The 21,108-nt window shown below is 39.5% G+C and overlaps 1 protein-coding gene across 1 annotated transcript in view; it reads left to right on the top strand.

The window, feature by feature from the left end:
• The window catches only part of LOC110153523 (caskin-1-like), a 134,520-nt gene that overhangs the window by 98,697 nt on the left and 14,715 nt on the right, over nt 1-21,108 (top strand). Inside the window, 8 exon segments of the mRNA XM_055158549.1 lie at nt 3,547-3,655; nt 6,488-6,582; nt 9,293-9,407; nt 15,113-15,211; nt 16,435-16,619; nt 20,049-20,130; nt 20,542-20,609; nt 20,687-20,794. Of these exon segments, the coding sequence (XP_055014524.1) occupies nt 3,547-3,655; nt 6,488-6,582; nt 9,293-9,407; nt 15,113-15,211; nt 16,435-16,619; nt 20,049-20,130; nt 20,542-20,609; nt 20,687-20,794 (861 nt within the window).

Below are 21,108 nucleotides of genomic sequence, written 5' to 3' on the forward strand. Positions count from 1 at the left end.
TGTACACAACAAACTGTACTATCTGCGCACATCAGAAAGTGACAGTGAAGACCAGTGTAACAAATGTCATGATTTGCAGACTTGGCATGAAATTCTAGGACACTGCAATTTTGCAGATATCATGAAATTAAAGCATGTTGTAAGTGGTATGGAGATTAAGAATGAGGGAAATAAAACTCCACCACACTGTGAAATCTGCACACAGGGGAAGTTTATTCAAACTAGAAACAGAGGCCGGATACCAGGGCTAAAGCACCTCTGGAAATGGTGCACACAGATTTAGCTGGTCCTGTAGACCCTATGTCCAGAGAAGGTCATAGGTACGCACTATCCTTTACAGACGATTATTCTAGTGCAGTGTTTGTATACTTTCTGAAAAATAAGAGTGACACAGTACAAGCTACTGAGAAGTTTCTAGCTGATATGGCCCCTTATGGGCAGGTGAAATGTATGAGATCAGATAATGGTACAGAGTACACTGGGAAAGGGTACCAAGCATTAATGAACCGGAGTGGTATTAGGCATGAGACCTCAGCCCCATACTCTCCCCATCAAAATGGTACTGCTGAACGCAACTGGAGAACTCTGTTTGACATGGCCAGGTGTGTGCTCATTCAGAGTGGGCTACCTAAGATGTTATGGATTTATGCTGTCCAGACTGCAGCTGTAGTGAGGAATAGGTGCTTCAGCAATCGCACTAAACAGACTCCTTTCTACATGCTAACTGGCAGGCAGCCTAATATTTCCAGGATGCAGAAGTTTGGACAATTGTGTTACACATTTAAACATCAACAAAAAGGAAAGTTGGACACAAGATGTGAGAAAGGGATTTTTATCGGATATGACAAGAATAGTCCAGCCTATTTGGTGTTACTATCCCAGCAACAGAAAAGTACAGAGACAAAGACTTGTGGAGTTTATATCCAAAACGGACACAGATGTGCTGGATGCTGATGAAGATGATTTTGTGGTCAACAGAGAGAAAATTAAAACCCCACCTGTTAGTCCACATGTAACTGAAAAACAAGTAGATGTCAAAGAGCAAAGTGATAGCCAGACACAAATGGTGAATAAAGAACAGGAACAGGCACCAAAAGAGGAAAATGGGGAACATCTATCTGACCAGAGGCGATACCCAGCTAGAGAAAGGAAGAGACCTGGTTATTTAGATGATTATGTTTGTGGTTTTGAGGATGATGAGACCAATATTGACTATTGTTATAGACTATTATGTAACTTACCTCAAACATACAAAGAAGTGGTAACCTCACCAGATGCAAAAGAGTGGGTTAATGCTATGGATGAAGAGATGCAGTCATTAAAAGACAATGTAACGTTTACCCTGACCACATTACCGAAGGGCAAAGCTGTAGTGGGGGGTAAATGGGTCTATGCACTCAAAAAGAACAATGATGGATCTGACAAATACAAGGCGCGTTATGTTGCCAAAGGATATAGTCAGAAGAGAGGAGTGAACTATGAAGAGACCTTCTCTCCTACTGCCAATATGACCAGTATCAGAGTGCTGGCACAAAGAGCAGCTCAGGAGGATCTGATAGTCCACCAGATGGATGTGAAAACAGCCTATTTACATGCACCGATCGAATGTGAGATTTACATTGAACAACCACAGGGCTATGAGGTGAAATCTGAGGGAAATGACAGACTGGTATGTAAACTGGAGAAATCCCTGTATGGACTAAAACAATCAGGGCGCAACTGGAACAAAATGTTGCATGACTACCTGTGTGAAATTAGCTTTGTACAAAACCCAGCTGATCATTGTGTGTATAGCAAAGTGACTAACAATGAAAAAGTGTATATAATTATTTGGGTTGATGATCTGATTATTGCCACCAGTGATGAAAATGTTATGAAAAGTGTCAAAGAAAAGCTCAAGTCCAAATTCAGGATGAAAGATCTAGGAAAACTGACACATTTTCTGGGCATTGACTTTGAACAAACTGATGACGGTATCAAAATGTCACAATGCCAGTATGTTGAGAAAATACTAGAGAGGTTTGATATGAAAAACTGTAAAGTCAGAGCTACCTCCTGTGAACAAAAACTGGTCTACAGGGATGATGCTGAAATAATGGATGATGTCAAAAAATACAGGGAAGCAGTCGGGAGTTTAATCTATCTGGCCACCTGGACCAGACCAGACCTGAGTTTTGTAGTGAGTAAACTGTCTCAGTATTTTACAAAACCAACTTCAGAGCAGTGGACTAGTGTCAAACATACTTTGCGTTATTTAAAAGGTACTCAAAACAAAGTCTTATGTTTCAAGAAACACACAGATGTAAGTATTTTGTATGCTTACAGTGATGCAAACTGAGCAGCTGATGTGAGTGATCGAAAAAGTACAACAGGTTATTGTATCAGTCTAAACATGGATGGACCACTAGTCTCATGGAAGACTAAAAGACAGCCTACTGTAGCTCTATCCACCTGTGAGGCTGAGTATATGGCTTTAGCCGCAACCATACAGGAGTGTATGTATTTAAAACAATTTATGGAGTGTTTTGACGGTCGTAAATATTCTTGCAAAGTCTATGAGGACAACCAGGGAGCTATAGCTTTGGCAAAGAATCCTGTAAAAAGACAACGCTGTAAACATGTGGATATAAAATACCATTTTGTAAGGTCCATGTTAACTGATGGCAGGATCAGCCTGGAGTACTGTCCCACTAATCAGATGGTTGCGGATGTAATGACGAAACCAGCAACCAAACTTAAGTTGTTAAATTTTGAAACATTTATGTTTGGTGCACGATAAACATGTTATAGGTGTATAGGCCTGATTGTGTTTGTATAGTAATGTATTTTTTCAAATGTGAGCAAGTGGGGGTGTTGTGTTGTGCCCTCATTTTATTATTTGTCTTATGATAGAGACTTATGATTTAACCAATGGTGTGTAAGAACACTTGATCACGTGAGGCACAAAATTATGAATGGCCTGCACCTGTGAATAAAAGTGTGTGCCCGTGGAGAATGGGGTAACCACACAAAAAGAGAATATGAAGTGTACTGTGTTTTAATGCTCACGACAACGCTGCGTAAAAGGGACCCTGCTAACATGGCTAATTCAGCAAATGATTATAACAGGACTACAGGATGTGGCTTTCTGATGAACTGAACTTTAGTTTAACAACATGTCTCACAGCTGTGTTTACAGCTTGGATGTTTACTTTCCCACGTCAGTACGCCAGTCATGTGAAGTGTTCCAAGTCTTATTTTACTCTCCCCTGTGCCCTTACACACTCTCACACTTAATGCACTTTAAGAAAATGCACACTTCATTCACGTGTGTAGTGCAGAGTGTGGAGACTGGGACAGGGCTAAAATGTTTCATTTAACAGGAAGCTGAGTTCAGACTTAACCAACACAAATCAGCTCACCTGTCATAGTTCTCACTACGTCAGTCAAAACCTCAGACAGAGCATGCCTACAGTTAGTGTCATCAGCATTCCCTGAGGGTGTGATGCTATCTGCAAAGTGTGACTGACTAACTGTGTATTTGACTGCATATTTGTGTGTTTTCAGAGTGGCATCAGTGCTGGGGTGAGGAACACACTGAGCCAGACAGCGCTGGACATAGTCAATCAGTTCACTACCACACAGGCCAGCCGAGAGATCAAACAGCTGCTCAGAGGTACAGTGCTCTCTCACACCACAGGGGAGCGCCGGGAAAGGGCACACCATCAATATTCATGTGCAGGGTGCCAGTCGTTCCACATGTGCACTGGGGCAAAGAAAAGGGCTTTCAGTGCACTTAAAGGTCCCATATTACGCTATATTCTGATCTGTGTTATCATGTTGTTTCCTCATCACAAACAGACCTGGAGTTGTGTTTTATTTCGTTCACACACACCCTGCATATTTAGCTTGTGTTCTTCTCTTAAACCGAAAACACTGTGTTCCACTTTGTGATGTCATTCCTGGGCATTCAACGCACTTTACATCGAGGAACTGCTCACCAATTCACACACATTCACACACCAGCGCACACAGACACTGGGGACAAGGTGCGTTAAGTGTTAAGCATTCATCTGTGGAAGCTGGAATCGCACTCCAACCTGGTGGGCCAATGGGACTGACTGCTGTACCAATGATGTTTATGTCAAGAGCCGATCAGTGGACAAACACTAAATCCCACTGAGCTACTGTTTGAACATATGGTAATACAAGAAGTGCTCCACTGTGTTTTTAAATTCCATACAGCTTCACTAGAATCATTTGGATAATTTCAGTCCTGGAATTGCAAATTTCTACTGAAAAGGTAAAAAGTAGCTATTAACTTGAACTTACCACTTCACGACATCACAAGGTGGAACAGCATTTTGAGTTTTGGCGATGTGGACAGAGTAATACTAAAGTTTTACTCAAACATGTGTGAATGAAACAAAATACAGGTTTGTGTTTTGCAGAGGTAACAACATTCTAATGAGTCAGTTTTGTGTAATATATGACCTTTAATATCTACAAACAAATCTGCACGAATTACATGTTTAAAGGTTGTATGGAGGTTTTTTTTTTTGTTTGAGATTGTCAATGAAAGCTCAAAATAGAATTTAAAAAGATGAAGCTGTCTTGTAATTATGATGACCAAAAAAAAAAAAAAAAAAAAAGAACTTTGGACAAGGTGTGGCCAGACAAACATTAGACAATACATAACGAGGGTACCTTATTATCTATTGGCTGTTAGGTTGTCAATCAAAATCCTTACATTTCTAGCGTAACTGACTTGCCGGTGCACTGGGATTATGTGGTTTGCATACGCCTCTCACGCATTCCACAAATGCAAGACACTGTTTACTCGATCAACAGCTTTTTCGAACTGTAGCTTCCTCGCAGTTTGCACGAACTTTGTTGCGATGGCGGACAAGAATCCATGACCAGTTCACTGCAAAAGAAAGTCAGTTTTTGAGGTCGCTGAAAGAAGAAGAGAAGTAGGAAATGAGCCAAGCCAAACTGAGGTGATTCTTCTAGATTCCTTCCAGCGATCGAAGCAGACGAAGGGTCTAAAGACTGACGCATTGGTCGCTAAATGACTTCTGGACAGGAAACTTCAACAGGCAAGGCAAGTTTATTTGTACAGCACAATTCGTACACAAAGTAATTCAAAGTGCTTTACAGAATAAGAAATACATTAAAATCACAATTAAAAACAAATCAAAACATAAATAATCATGAAGATTAAAATAAAAAAAAAGAGAAACATAAATTTGAGAGAAGATAAATTAGAGAGAAGAGTGAGGAATAAAAACCTTTCAGTCATATGCCACAGTTAAACAGAACCGTTTTGAGCCTGGCTTTAAACAGCATCAAAGTCAAGTCTGTCTCACATGTTCAGACTGTTCCAGGTTTTAGCTGCGTGAACCTGACACTCTGACTCCCCGTGTTTAGTCGTGACTCTGGGCACCAGCAGGAGGCCGGTCCCTGAGCTCCTCAGATGGTTCATATGGCACTAACATGTCAGAGATGGACTTTGCACAGCATTTCATTCAGTGATTCTGAACGCACAAACTAAACTAGCATGATTTCTAGCATAAGGAGGAGGCGGGAGGCGGCATTTGTACTTAGGGAGGGAGGGTGTCATGCATACACAGTATTTGAAAAAGGACAAACAGTCGCTGTATTTGACTTTCCTTGGAAAACCCTCTATAAAACCTTTAATTTCTACCCAACAGCTTCAGGAGTCTTCTGTTTTTGTGTTTTTCTATTTATAGTCAACATTTTAGTATCTTATTTTCTGGTAAATTTAGCAAGCCAGCCATCCACTGAGAACGACTGCATGTGCACAGCCATCATGCTATTCCATTGTTCTCTCTCAGACTTCTCAGCCCATAAATGAAGATGCCTACAGGACAAACTCCGTGCGTGGGCGATCAAATACATTAATCATGAACCAAAAATACATCCTTATACTGTCTTCCACTATAGCAGCTCACCTTTTTCAAGCAGATTATATGGAAGATACATTTGGAAGAAAAAAGGAGATGTTTTAGAGGTTGCTCAAACTGCGTGAAGTTTCTGCATGAAGTTTTAAAGCTCATTTAGTATTCCTTAAGAAGTATGAAAATTCAGTTGTCAAGAAAGCAACTTTCACAGCTTTCGGCTGACGTCTTTGGTACTTGAGTGAAGAAATGGTTGGCCTGGCATTCTTCGTTTTCGGTGTGATAGAAGAACAGAAGAAGCTGATGGTTCACAATATTATGGAAAAGGACGGTTCAGAGGTTCCACCAAAGTGATGTGGCGCCCTTAATCCAGCAGATCAGTCACATCACAGTTATAAAAATTCATCAGTTGAAGTTCTGTGGGCTTTTTCGTCATGTTTTGAGTAAAAAAAAAAATCCCAGTGAGAAATTCAACGGCATTTAAAAATCAAAATCTGATGAAACAAATTGTCTTCCATAGGTCCCACATGATATTTTTTCTGTACACATTTTCTATTTGATAACATATTTGATTATTTTCCTTGCAGATGCTTCGGCGGCGATGCAAGTGCGAGCGCTCAAAGATTACTGCAACAACTACGACCTGACCAGCCTGAACATCAAAGCTGGGGACATTATCACGGTACAGGCACATGGTCCTACCTCTCCCCCCCAGCACAGAGCCAGGGCGAGCGACTGTCATGACCACTGTCAGGGAATTCTACCCAAAAGACATTAAAAATACATTAAATAAAGACACACCAGAAAGAGACGGTTATAATTATACTTGCGCAAGGAGAGTCGTGAACACTGTCTGTCAGCTCCCTGACCTACTCTGCTCAACAACTCTCCAAGTCACACTTTTATTGAGAATCATTTCACAGATAAGCATACTTGATGACATCACAATACATACATTTCACATGTTATCTTATAACTAACAATCGTCAACTGAACCACCCTCCCATTTCACACTTTGATTACATATCCCAAAGATAGACAATTGCGTGGCTCCCCAAGGCCTTTAGTTTTAACATAAGATGGGACAAACCCAGAATTGTTGGCGCCCATAGTAGATTAGCTTAATCGGTCAGTTGACATGTCATTCATCTGTTTTCATGTCACGTACATCCTGAACCAAAACAGACCCAAAGCAATGTTGATTACACCATGATTAATATTTAAATGTTTCACCCTTTAAATGATTAATACTTTAATGAAAGAATTACATATATAAATGAGTAACACTTTAATGAGACTTTGAATCAAATAAATACATTTATATCATAGAATTCTCTAACAACCACCAAGCCTGTGTCTGTACTTGGTGTGTCTAAAACTAGAATCAAAACTAGATACTGATTTAAGCAAGTATCGATACTAAAAAAGTCAGCAGGACAGAAATGAAGTTTCCTGAATCGCTTTAGAATGATCTTGAGCTGTATGAGAACATGTATAAGAGCACATAGAGTACTTTTACTTACTTTTTCAGTACTTTTCATGAAGAAAGAGTGTTTTTTATTATCTTTGTGGTACTGAGCATCGAATCTATTCCTTAGTATTTAATTTGATGGCCCGTATTGGTGCAGACTAGAGTCATGTAGAAACAGAGGGAGGACCCAAAATGCAGGACTACTTTAAAGTATTTAATAACAAATCCATAAATCTAAAAAGTCCAAAACTTTAAACTAAACTGCCATGACATGAGACAAGATGAAACCCTGACAGTGACAATGGACCAACAAAGGGCAGAGGAGAACACAGGATTTAAATGCACACAGACACACGTGAAACACATTAGGGCAGGACAAACAATCAAGACAGGAAGTAAAACTCAAAACTACAAGCAGTCACAAAAAATTTCAAAATAAAACACCAAAATGAGCAAATACAACCACTACAAACATGAACCATGACAACTAGCCTGATTCATTTACTTCGTTTCACTTCATACAAACCGTCTGACCTCGCAGCCTTAGATTTCGTTCACTTGATGGTAGGCAGGTACTTTTTATCATTTAACCAATCGCTGCTGTTTGGTCATGATGTATGTAATGCACCGCTAATGTAGCTAACTGGTATATTAAGCTTTTCCCAAATCCCGTAGGAAGAAGGACAATAACGTCTTTCCCCTTGATGACATACACCAAACATTCTCTTTGTTCCAGCTTTAAATCCTCGATCTCTGGAATTACTGACAACACTGAATATATCACTCTTCGCTGATTGGCTGGTGTCTGAACTCGCACTTCCGGGTTTTTTGTGAACCGTCTATTGTATTCTGATTCCTGACCTAGCTGCTGGAGACAAATTAAATTGAGTGGAGGCACTAGGTGGCGCCAGTCTGGCTAGGTGCAGACAGGAGGTCAGGCAAGAACTATTTGGGGTTTTTTGATACTGAAAGGATATGTGCCACACTGCCAGTCAAAACTTTTCATTTGTTTCTTCTTCATTTTGATAATTATTTACATTCTGGATTCTCACTGAAGGCATAACTATGAACGTTTTCATAGTTCAAATAGCCAGAAATGAGTAGGAACAGTATAAAATGTTATTAAAACACCATATACACTGTGCTATATCAGTGTTGGGCAAGATCCTACAAAAAAGTAATTAGTTATATAGTTACCCTTTACTTTTTTCCAAAATCATTGCGATGAAAGTAACTAATTACCTCATGAAGTAACTATTAAATTACCAACAAACAAATACCCCTCTTGCAGTTTTTACGGTAAAAATGAGCTCTGTATGGCCTTATTTTGTGTGCAAATCATCAAATGCGCCTAGAGCCAGTGTTTTAAGTTATTCTCATCCACAGAGATCAAAAGCCCAAAAACGGGCTCACACACCATTGTCCCCTTTACTCTTTCCTCTGAATGAGACGAGAGAGTCTGATCTGTCACCGCTGCTGAGACTCACAGTAAAATAATGAACCCCTTTACACTGACAGTATCTATAATTGCGTTACTCCAGAGGAAATGGAGGAAATGTGATAATCGATATATAGCATATGTACTGTATGTTATTATTTGAAGAACCAAATACAGATTAACAGTAGTATTAATTTGTTAAACCAGTATTTATGTATGTCAGGTAAATTCCATTAGCAAGTTTACTTTTTCTAAACAAGCAACAAAATTGTCCCAAAACAATTGAGTAAAGTATATCAAAAATACTCTTGGCGATATGTCGATACAGCATCTTACAATAATGATACTGTATCACCAAACTTAGTATATATTGATAAATATTTGAGCTCACCCCTAATATACACAGTTTAGTAGCAAAAAAAAGCATGGCTTTCGTTTTTAGTTCCACTTTAATTCATTCATTACCTTTGTTGCTCTTGACAGGTTTTGGAGCAGCACTCTGACGGCAGATGGAAGGGCTGTATCCACGACAACCGCACAGGGAACGACCGTGTGGGCTACTTCCCCTCCAACATGGTGGAGGTCATCAAGAGGGCAGGTGACCACTGACCCACAGCTGCTCTGGGGCGGTGGACTGTTAGATATAGTCCCATACAGCTTCATGTGCCTGTAGGAAGTCCCATCAGTGTGTCCCACCTGTCCGTCATCACCAAACACTGTTCCTACTGGCTGTTTCTGTCCCTGTCCCTCCCTCTTCCCACCTCTCCTTCCACTCTACTGACCCCCGTGGCAGAAGGCAGTCACTGATTTTTTAGTTTAACTTTGACAGTATAGCTTTCATAGTATAATGTTGTGGGAATACAAAACCATATAGTTTACATATAATAAGATGTTTTATTTTGTTATGGTACACTTAGTATTGGAAGCTGATGGTAAAAACTAAGCTCCATCTTCCCAGATAGGGATAAGGGGATAAGAGGCAAAATGGACACAGAAAGGCTCCATCAAGCCTGAGAATCAAATTGTACGTCAGTTTGTATGTAAAAGACTATTTGTTTTATTTAATTTAAACATGTTAGGGCCTTGCATTTATGCATGGTTACTGTAGGGGTTCCAACCTGAAAAGTGAATGTATCTGATAGTAAATCTAAGATTTTTATTTTAAATCTCATAGTTACCTATAAGTATCCTCAGATTGGAGGTAAATGGAGGCTTCTGTACCTCCTCCTGGAGGCTGATTGTGTGTGGGGTGACTTGTATGACTCACAATTGTGGTGGCTTTGCGGATGAAGCGGCTGGTGTATATGCAGATGAGGCAGGTGAAGCGGCTGGTGTATATGCATGAGTGCAGGTGAGTGAGTGAGGCAGGTGGTGTATATGCGGTGTGAGCGCGGCTGGTGTATATGCGAGTGAGGTGGTGTATATGCGGGTGAGAGCAGGTGGTGTATATGCGGAGTGGTGTATATGCGAGTGAGACAGGTGGTGTATATGCGGGTGAGAGCGGTGGTGTATATGTGAGTGAGACAGGTGGTGTATATGTGAGTGAGACAGGTGGTGTATATGCGGGTGAGGCGGCTGGTGTATATGCGAGTGAGACGGGTGGTGTATATGCGGGTGAGACAGGTGGTGTATATGCGGGTGAGGCGGGTGGTGTATATGCGAGTGAGACAGGTGGTGTATATGCGAGTGAGACAGGTGGTGTATATGCGGGTGAGGCGGGTGGTGTATATGTGAGTGAGACAGGTGGTGTATATGCGAGTGAGACAGGTGGTGTATATGCGAGTGAGACGGGTGGTGTATATGCGGGTGAGGCGGGTGGTGTATATGTGAGTGAGACAGGTGGTGTATATGCGAGTGAGACAGGTGGTGTATATGCGAGTGAGACAGGTGGTGTATATGCGAGTGAGACAGGTGGTGTATATGCGGGTGAGACCGGTGGTGTATATGTGAGTGAGACAGGTGGTGTATATGTGATGATGGGTGGTGTATATGTGAGTGAGACGGGTGTGTATATGTGAGTGAGACGGGTGGTGTATATGCGGGTGAGGCGGGTGGTGTATATGCGGGGAGTGGTGCACCGGTGATCTTCTGGCTGTGTTGACTCTGCGGGGCTGCAGGACTCTCCTGTTGTGGTCAGTCCAGCTTCTCTTTCTCTGTAGAATGTGCTCATGATGGTTGTGAGGCATTTGTCCACTTGAGTTTCTGCAGAAAGTAGAGGCACGCCTGGGCTTTCTTCACAGTGATGCAGTGTTGGTCTAGGAGAGGTCCAGTTTCAATGCTGAAATCCAGTTGGTTTAAACCTGAAATGGCTGTCTCTGATCCGAATGGTCCCTCCCTAAACCCCAGAACCTGCTCCAGTCATGAGTCAGTGCTAGTGCAGCCTGTGCAGCTCAGGGAGGAGATTCTGGAGGTTCTGAGCTTTCACATGAGATGTGCTCTGTCCATATGTCCATATACTGAGAATGAGAAAACTAGGGTATGTCCTCTATCTGTAGCTTACTTCATTTGACTAATTTTTGAGCAGCAGAGGGCCAATGTGGAAAATGTTGTTATTGTGAAGTACTCGGGAAGAACATCATTTGCAAACAGCCCTGAATTTTATTTTGAACAAAAATGTCAAACGTCACTGCCCTCTGCCTTTCCCTCTCAACCTCCTGCTCGCTGTAGATTAAGCAAGATGCTTTTGTTTGTTTTCACCTTTGCTTTACCATTTTAAGTACAACTTTGTTACATTCTAATTTGTAATATATATTCCCTGTGGATATATGGATGTGTTTTTTTTCTCACGTTTTTTATTCTTTTCTTGTTACTGATCAGTTTGTTGTCGTTTGTTTTGCCCCGCCCCCCTGATGCCCAGGCCACTCCCCCTCCCAGCCATGCCACACCCTCCTCCTACGCAGACCCAGCCCCTGCCCCATAGGCTCTCCAAATGGACACGCCCCCTCCAAAGTTCTGCCCCTGCCCCTGCACCTGCCCACCCCGGCCCTGTCCCACACCGCACCCCCGACCCCCTTCTCCTCCTTCGGCTACGTACCTCTGCCCATCTCCCCTCCGTCTCTGTCCACTCCTCCTCTGTCCTCCTCTCCTCCTCCTCCTCTTCCTCCTCTCTCCACCTCTCAGGAGCAGCAGAGTCACACAGGTACATGTAGACTCACTATGTCTGTATAGTAAGGTGGTATGCTATTCATTAGGTACCTTTATAGGTCTACTGCGTATCTTTTTTGGAAGAGGGTATGACACCTGCTGGTCTTTATGGAGAAGATGCTTTATTTCACAGTATGGCATTAAATGTATCTATCTCCATGGAGACGAAAATGTGCCACCACCAGGCCAAGTTACCTCCACTTACACCACTTAAAAATGCATGTTTTTAATTTCTTCAAGCAGGACTTTTACTTCTCTGGGGTATTAACTGCTAACACACAACATATTTAGATCACCGTGTTTCCTTGTATAGTTTTGAAAATACTATGTTTGCGCAAAACAACATATTAATATGACTTGTAAATTTCAGTTTTGTTTTTGATGCTCTCAGTTTCCCCTCTCTCCATTTCCCTTCAGAGCACTATCACAACACAATCAGCGTGCGTCCCTTTAATGAAACTACAGCACAATGCATCAGATTTGTGAAGTTGTTGCTTACAGTTTTGTATCATGTTTTTGTATATTTCTGGAGAATTATTGTGTGGGGGCACGGGTGACGTAGACTTGTGGGCTGAGCATTGTAATATTGTTCCCTCATTCAAAAACATGCCAAGTTTCAGATGTCATCCATGCGTGTTTGAGTGATGTAGCAACCTCATTGTTCAAACCCTCCTTACCGTTAGTTGTTAGATTCTGCGCAATGTTCCGTCCGCAAGCCTACTTCCCCCATGGTCAGACACAACAATAAACCACCAATATACAAACACATGACACAAAACACTTATTGTGTTGTGATAGCGCTCTGAAGGGGGAGTGACGCAGAGAGCAAAGGGAAACAAAAGTGAAACTTGTTAAAATGTTAATTAGTTGTTTTTGTAACATGGTGATATAAATATGTTATGTGTTATTAGTGAATACCCCACAGAAGCAAAGTGTAATACGCCCTCTTTAATGCCATACCATGGAACATTACATACATTACAGCAGATGTCATAGCCTCCACCAGTAAAGTTACCCAGTTTAAATCACCTGGTATCTTTCCATGTTGGATTTTCAGTATTCACAGTTACAGTCATCATATTACAACTCTTACATAACTGAATGTCCTAGAATGCTGATATACAGTATTTATTATTGGAAACAGAATATTTCAGAGGTGGGTAGAGCTAACGTGTATCACTCTGAATTGAGTTCTACACATTATCCATTTGGAACGGCTCTCGCTGAAATGTTTAGAAAAAGGAGGGACCTGCAGCAGAATGCCTGGAGCTGACTGACCGAACCACCCCGAGGTGCCCACCCATCAGTTTATTCTTTTCTGTCAAAATGACATGTCCAACTTACTGCAGGTAAAACCAAAACAAGTGTCATTTTGAAGAGGGAAGATGTCAATGAACAAATTTAGCCTTTTTTGCAGTCATTTGCACATTAAGGGAGTTATAAGCCACCATCACCAACTGCCAGCTGAAAATTGTTCTTAAAGTCTAACTGTCTGGATGTAACAGATGATTTATAATTTGAAAGGAAATGAAATTTGAAGGACAAAATATTAAATAATGCACAGTATCTGGTATTTTCAAAGGAGACACAAAAGAGAAAGTAAATCATATCTGCAGGAGAGGAGCAAGAAACCAAAATCATTTTAAATAGTCCACATAAAGCTTATTCAGATAAATGTAACTAAGTGCCACCCACCTCTGCTATATTTTTCCTCCACTGAGTGAATTATGAGGATAAAACTTGTAAGTATTTATGGAACAAATACTGGTCAATGTGGCTTTGATTTGATTTGGTAAATATACATAATATCTATCAGCATTCAGAGCACGCTTAAGTTCATCTCCAGCCCTGTTGTCATATTCTTCTATGTACTAATGCAAGTTTATCAGGATAATTTGTTATATTCACAGTTATATTCACATATTTACTTAGCCTAAAAAAAACCTTTTACTCCAATTGTGTATTTCACTAAAATTTCAGCAGTTTTTACGTGTAATTACCACTATAATGTTATTGATTCAATGTCAGATATGTAATGATATAAAGGTTCATTAAATCAATATACAGTGGAGGAGCATCATATATAATTACATTTAGACTCATACATTATATAAGTTCCTCACATGTTGGCCACAGACAGGATTCTAAACGTTCTCTAGTGTTCTAAATGTGTTCTGTCTGCATAGTGTTCTAAATTCTAAATGTTCTCTAGTCTACAATATTTACTAGAGTGTCAATGTAATGACCTGTGTTACAGACGCACGTGGAATTAAGAATTAACTGTGCACAATTATTGCTTAGGGCTGAGTGATTTATACATTTTTTTCTCATATTGATCGATCTCAATTTTTGATTAACTTTTCTTATATCTAATGAAACATAGATATATGACTTCAGGCATAAAGAGCAGAGTGTCGGGGTCACTACAGTTTTTATTTCGTGTTGATAGACCAGTAGTTCCGGAGAAATACACATTTAAAGTTTGGAATGAGTTTGTACAGTTAAACCTAAAAGCTATACACGCATTACCTTTAGTGGCAGAAACACACACATGCATGCACACTACCACTATCAACAGAAGTATGTGAACGTGTGCGTGTGCGTTAAATTAGGTCCTAAGTGTCTCTCAAAAATGGTGAGAAAATAGTTGTTTACTTTCGTAACTTCGATTATAACTATAAGAAGTACCAGAGGAGAGAAAGAGCAGAAAAGATGAGGAGCTGCAGATGGACCAGAGAGGGAGGGAAAGAGGGGGATGGGGGGTAGGGGTGAGGCAGACGCACACACAGAGGCAGAGGGAAGGACACGCCCGTGAGACTTGTAGTCAAATTGTGCAGATTTAAGTAAAAATTTGAGAAAGGTGAGGACATCAAAGGAACTTTTTCATACAGAATAGAGCGGTGACGCCTCTTCAGCACCACGCGTTCTTACTGCCACATGATTGTCTGTGGACCTGTTGATTAAAATGATGCTTTATCATTAAGATCAACCAAAGTTGAGATCGTAATTTTTGGCAGAGCCAGATATATATTCTTCTATAATATCTGTAATATGTAGAATTTAGCACTTAAGAATTCAATCATCATGATTATCCTAGAGCTGAAACTGTCCTTGAAGTGTCACCAGTACAAACATGATGTGTATGTGTATGTGTGTCAGGTTCCCGGACAGCGGATGCCAGTCCTCAGGGCTCGCCCACACTGGGCCAGCAGAGCAGCACCTGTGAGGACATCTGGGTGTTACGCAAACCATTACAAGGTACGGGAAGAGGAAGGAACACTTCAAAACTGCCACAATGAAAGCGTGTTCAGTAACACAGAGCCAATTCTGCAATGACAGGAAGTGAATCCTCCCTGGTATAAAAGTTGTGTTAGATCAATATTGCAGTAAAGTATTGCAGTTTGCAGTTAGTAAAGATGATTTGGTTAATCATGTTCATTCAGACCATCATACATTTGTAAAAACAAATAAAATAAATTTAAAAAAAGAATATATAATTTTAGTAGGGATGACCAATCCATCTTTTACAGTTACAGTACAGATATCGATACTTACTGTCGATACCCAATACCTATGTAGGGTTAGGAAATGGCAGTTGTTTCCTTAAAACACAGTTAACTTATTACACAAGAGATCTGATTATGTTATGCAAGTGTTATTTACCCTTCAAATGACTGAATAACTTTATATGAACAAAAGTTCAAACATTATGAGATGTTCTAGGACAAAATCAGCCTATATGTATATGTATATATATATATATATATATATATATATATATATATATTTATTTATTTATTTATTTTTTAATCCAATAATAACAAAGACCATATAATTAAATAATTGCTGTTAAATTCACAAATGAAGTTTTCACTTTTGTAAAAATCATGACAAAATGTATTTTTCTGGGATTAAATTCATCTGTTCCATGATTGTGTAGACATACTGCCAGACTAATAAATAACATAAATTGGGGCAATGCAGAAAAGAAAAAAAAAAGCCACTAATATAAGCCAAATTTTCAAATCAAATTGATATCTAGAAAAACCTTCCAATATCAGTGTTAACCCTACTTATCGATTCATAGGGTAAATGATTTTATAAAATGAATAGTTAGTTCTTCATCTCTGCACTTAAGACTTGTTGCTTCACCTTACTGACATCTCCTCTACCCTTATATTGTATCATTACTTCTATACATTGAGAACTTGTCTTTATTTGATGCCTTGAGGATAACTACTCTTGTATCATTATTATTTAGTTATATTCTTTATTAACACTTCCAAAGTTGTAAATATAATCTAACTATGATGATAATAAGCCTAAAGAAATTCCAGTGCAAACCTAATGTTCTTTATGCTGAGTTGCTTTGACACAGATGTAAATGTTTTTTTGTTTTTTTTTAATGAATAGTTATTTCTTCATCTTGATGCTAAATACTTGCTGCTCCACTTCACTGTAATCTCCTGTCCCTTGCACAGGAGGTGACCGCAGCGGCAGTGTGGGCAGTCTGGGCAGTGGGCGCTCCTCCAGCAGTCTGTCCGGCTCAGGGAACACCCACGTCCTGACCACCCCAGCACCCAGCCCCCACCCAGCCCCCACCCCCGGAGTCAACCCCCACGGACTCAACGCCCCGGGACTGCACGCCCAGTCCGAGGGGGTCAAGGTGACCACAACTCTTATTAGAACTACTACTACTAGACTGGGCATGACACAGCAAGAAGGTCCTGGGTTCCATTCCTGGGGCTGCACATTTGGTTTACTTCATACAGTTGTAAATTAAAGATCCTATATTATGCACATTTACTATTGTTAGCTTTTAACCTAGAGTTGTGTTTTGTTCCAAAGCTCTAAATGCTCTGTTCCACTTTGTGATGTCACGTGGACACCACATCACACTGGAACAGAGCAGTTTTCACCTTTTATTTTTTGTTCAGTAGAGACAAGTATGATTGTAGTGAACATAAAGCTTTTGTCACTTGTAGACTTACTCACAGTGGGAAGAGTAAACAATACTTTTTTTTACTCAAGTAAGAGTACAGTTACCATAAAAAGAGAAGCAGGAAAGTGATGCTGGAAAAGTAGTCTGAAAAGCACAATTTCTTTAAAAAACTACAGCTACAGAACAAGCTATTAAGTTTAAAATCAAATGTACAAAATGTGTTTAGAATTTCCTAAAAATACTACCATATTTTTCGAACTATAATTCGCTCCAGAGTATAATTCATACCAGCCAAAAAAGGCATAATGAAAAAGAAAAAAAAAAAAAAAATTTATCAAATGTATTTTATAAAATCAGAGACCAGGACCCAACATTTCCTGTGTAAAGTCAAGTTCTAGTAATAACAATAGAAGGGAGAACAACAGACTGTTATTGTCACATATGAACAGTTCTTCAGATAAACTATAACATAAACAACAGAACAGAACAAGTTTACCAAACTCTCCATCTGTGTCACTTCTGAACAACTCGGCCTCGACCTCCGAGGTAAACAGAGCGTCGCTTCCTCTTCTGTGTAGCTGTCGTCAGACTCAGCATCAGTTCCAGTTAGAATTATTCCAGGCTTTCTGAATCCCGACAGGATGGTTTGTTATTGAAGTCCAGGTTTTGTCCAGTGACTTCCAGGAAAGTTGGATGTTGCATCCTCCTGGTGACACAAGTTTCTCGCTCACTCAGCTGCACATTTTGCTACTTGCAGTTTGTAATCAGCAAAATATGATTTTTGTTTTTGGGGACATTTCTGTTCAGTCTTCTCAGTTGTCTTAATAAGTTTGTTTAAATGTTAAATTTTCAGTGGTACAGAAGTAGTGTTGTGATCGACTGACATGATACAGACAGAACAGAGGCTCTTTCTGAAGGAGACATGTGCAGTAGAGTGAAGTGACAGTGCTATAGGAGTAATAGGAGCAGAAGATACTGACACAAGACTAGAACGCCCTCTTGTGGCTGTCAGTGTAAAAATGTATATATAAGTCACACCGGAGTATAAGTCGCAGTACCACCCAAACCATGAAAAAAAGTGTGACTTATAGTCTGAAAAATACACTACTTTGATTTTAAATAATCTGCTGCACTTCCGTTATATATTTATGGAGAATTGTGGGAGCACGGATGAGAAGTGCATAGAATCTTACAGCTAACCATAAGGAGGGTTTGAATAGGGGCTGAGAGATTGCTCAATTACTCAATCATGCATGGATGATGTCTTAAACCTCTTCTAGTTCTAAAAAGCTTTTCTGACTCAACTGTGATGAATGGCAGGATTTGGTTCAGTGTCATCATGTGGTTTCACTTTTACTTACGGATAAAGAGTTGCCTTTCCTTACTGTAAATAAAAATCTCTCTTTACAAGACCTTACAATCCTGGTTAATATAATTTTTCCAAGTTTACCTTTATTTATCACATATTTACCACAGCATAGTCTGAAATTATGTGATTAAATTATTTTAGTTTTGACTTTTTTCTTACTCTGCTTTCAAGAAAAAATTACTTTTTTGGAGCGTTCTACCATGTTATATATAATATGATAATAATAATAATACAAAAATGTCCAGCTGATAACGTGCATTTTGAAAACAATAAAAGGTAACATGGTGATCTAAATATATTATTAATACCCCATAGAATCCTTCAACTTCTTTATGTCTTTATTTGATGCCTTGGGGATAACTGGTCATTATTATTAAAGACTTCCTAAGTTATAAATAAACTCTAACAATGATGTAATAAGCGAAGAGAAATTCCAATGCAAACCTAATGTTGTTTATGCTTCGTTGCTTTGATGCTGATTTGCTCTGATGTGACTTTAATCTTGCAATAGAACAAGCTGCGGTCGACTTTAATGAGCCATAATGCATCTGATCTGATGAGTCGAGTGAGTGCAGTGAGCCACACAGCCCCCATGACGAATCTACCATATATTTAAACGTCCTATATTACCAAAATGGACTCCTGTGAGCTTTAAAGAACCCATATTACTCTTGGACTCTATGTTATAATATATCATATATTTTCCTCATCAAAAACAGACTTGGAGTTGTGTTTTGTTTCATTCACACAAGTTTAACACACAAATCCTGCATATTTAGGCTGAGCTCTTCTCTCAAACAGAAAATACTCTGTTCTACCTTGTGAGGTCATGTGGTAATGCAAGATTTTAAACTCCAGACACTTTCATTCCTGACCCATTTGGATGATTTCTGCCCTGAAACTGCCAATCTCTACTCAACTAAAGGTAAAGGGTATCTTACTAGACAAGCTAACAGTGTTGGGAAGGTGACTTTTAAAATGTATTCTCCTACAGATTACAGATTAAATAGCCCAAAATGTAGTTTGTAACAGAATCCATTAAATTACTTAAGGTGAATAATGTAATCTGAATACTTTGGATTACTTGATTTGCTGTAGAGAAGCAAAGACGAGGATATCGTAACATAAGAAGTTTTGTCTGCTAAAAGAAAATAAAAAGCCCAGACTTTACTAAAACGTATTAAAAATATTATTGATAGAAGAGGAGGAGACACGTCCAAGCAGCTTGATTTAGTCCTGTTAAATCCTGTTTTACACCTGTTTTAGACCTGGTTTTAGTCCTGGTTTAGTCCTGGTTTAGACCTGGTTTTAGTCCTGGTTTAGACCTGGTTTTAGTTCTGGTTAATCCCGGTTTGGTCCTAGTTTAGTCTTGGTTTAGACCTAGTTAAGACCTGGTTTAGGCCTGGTTTAGTGTCCGGCAATGAGTGGATTTACCGAAAAAAAAAAAAGGGATATAGCCCCAAATGTGAAAACAGGAAAATACCGCCATGTAATCCATTTATTTCAACAAACTGTAATCCAATTACCACTCATTAAAACAGTAACTGTAACCGAATACAGTTACATAATCAGAGTACAAATTATGAGTAACTCCGGTACATGTAATCTGTTACTCCCCAACACTGCAAACTAATATAGGATTACTCAAACATGTGTGAATAAAACATCAATTCCAGATGTTTTTGATGAGGAAACAACATTGTAACAAGGCTGATTAATGTCAGAATCAGTCTCTAGGAAATAAATGAAAGTCAGTGAGTCATGTGCATTTGTGTGTGTTCCAGCTTCTGGCCACAGTGTTGGCCCAGTCAGTCAAAGCTAAGGAGCATCTCCTGGAGCAGTCCCAGTCTGTGGAGCAGTCAGCTGGTAAATACACACCTCACACCTTCAAGTTATTGCCTCTATATAACTCCTGTATTCAAGCCATATCAAGGAACTGTGCTGTCAAATGCGCCAACTGTCCAAAACCATGCTTTTAGTTCATATTTAGTGATGTGAGAGCTGTGTGCAGTGTAATAGTCAAAGTGTCACCATATTGGTCAAGTGCAGCTGGCAGAGCATCCCACTTCCCACTCTCACATACAGCCTCATGACTCACTTGGCTCTATAGACAGGTTTAAAACAAAAGAGCACAGATGGATAATGCTGCATATAGAACATAACAGATTGCACTGGAACCTGGCAGCGTTGCAAATGCATTCTATAAATCAGCATTTAAGTTGAAATGAAATATGTGTTCATGTGTGTTCATATTTGAGATCTTTTCTTATTTCAAAGGTACTTCTAGCCACACAATTCACGAACAGCGCTCTTTTGAAAAGAAGGCAGAGGAGGATGATGGGAAAGTGAGTTGTGCCTGGGTTTTTTTCACAGCTGTGTTGTGTTTAGCAGCAGACTCAAGTGTTCGGTCTTGTATTTTTAGAAACAAGCTGTAGTGTCATGGCTGGGGGAATTCCAGCTCCAGTTCTACACCACACACTTTCTCACGGCAGGATATGATCTAGAGACCATCGGCTGCATGACCCCTGAGGTAGAGTCATGACCCGTTACTCTCATTCCAATCAACAACTTTTTTTTTTTTTTTTTTTTTTTTTTTAACTATAGCTACTTTAACTTAGAATTTACATCATTTTCTTTAAATCAGATTTACTACTTTATAAATAAACAATTTAGTTATTCAACTTAGCTCTATTTTGGCATTTTCAAACTTAAATTGAATTTATTTACTATTTCCTTTACACTTAAAACTAATTTTAAAGGTAAATTTCCTCACCAGTGTCTCTGTGTTTCCCCTCACATTCCTTCGTTTGGTTTGATTTGTTTGTGCACACCTGGGCCTAATTA

This window comes from Boleophthalmus pectinirostris, unplaced genomic scaffold, assembly GCF_026225935.1.
Source record: "Boleophthalmus pectinirostris isolate CB_2022bp ecotype Guang Dong unplaced genomic scaffold, ASM2622593v1 HiC_scaffold_22, whole genome shotgun sequence".
NCBI lineage: Eukaryota > Metazoa > Chordata > Actinopteri > Gobiiformes > Gobiidae > Boleophthalmus > Boleophthalmus pectinirostris.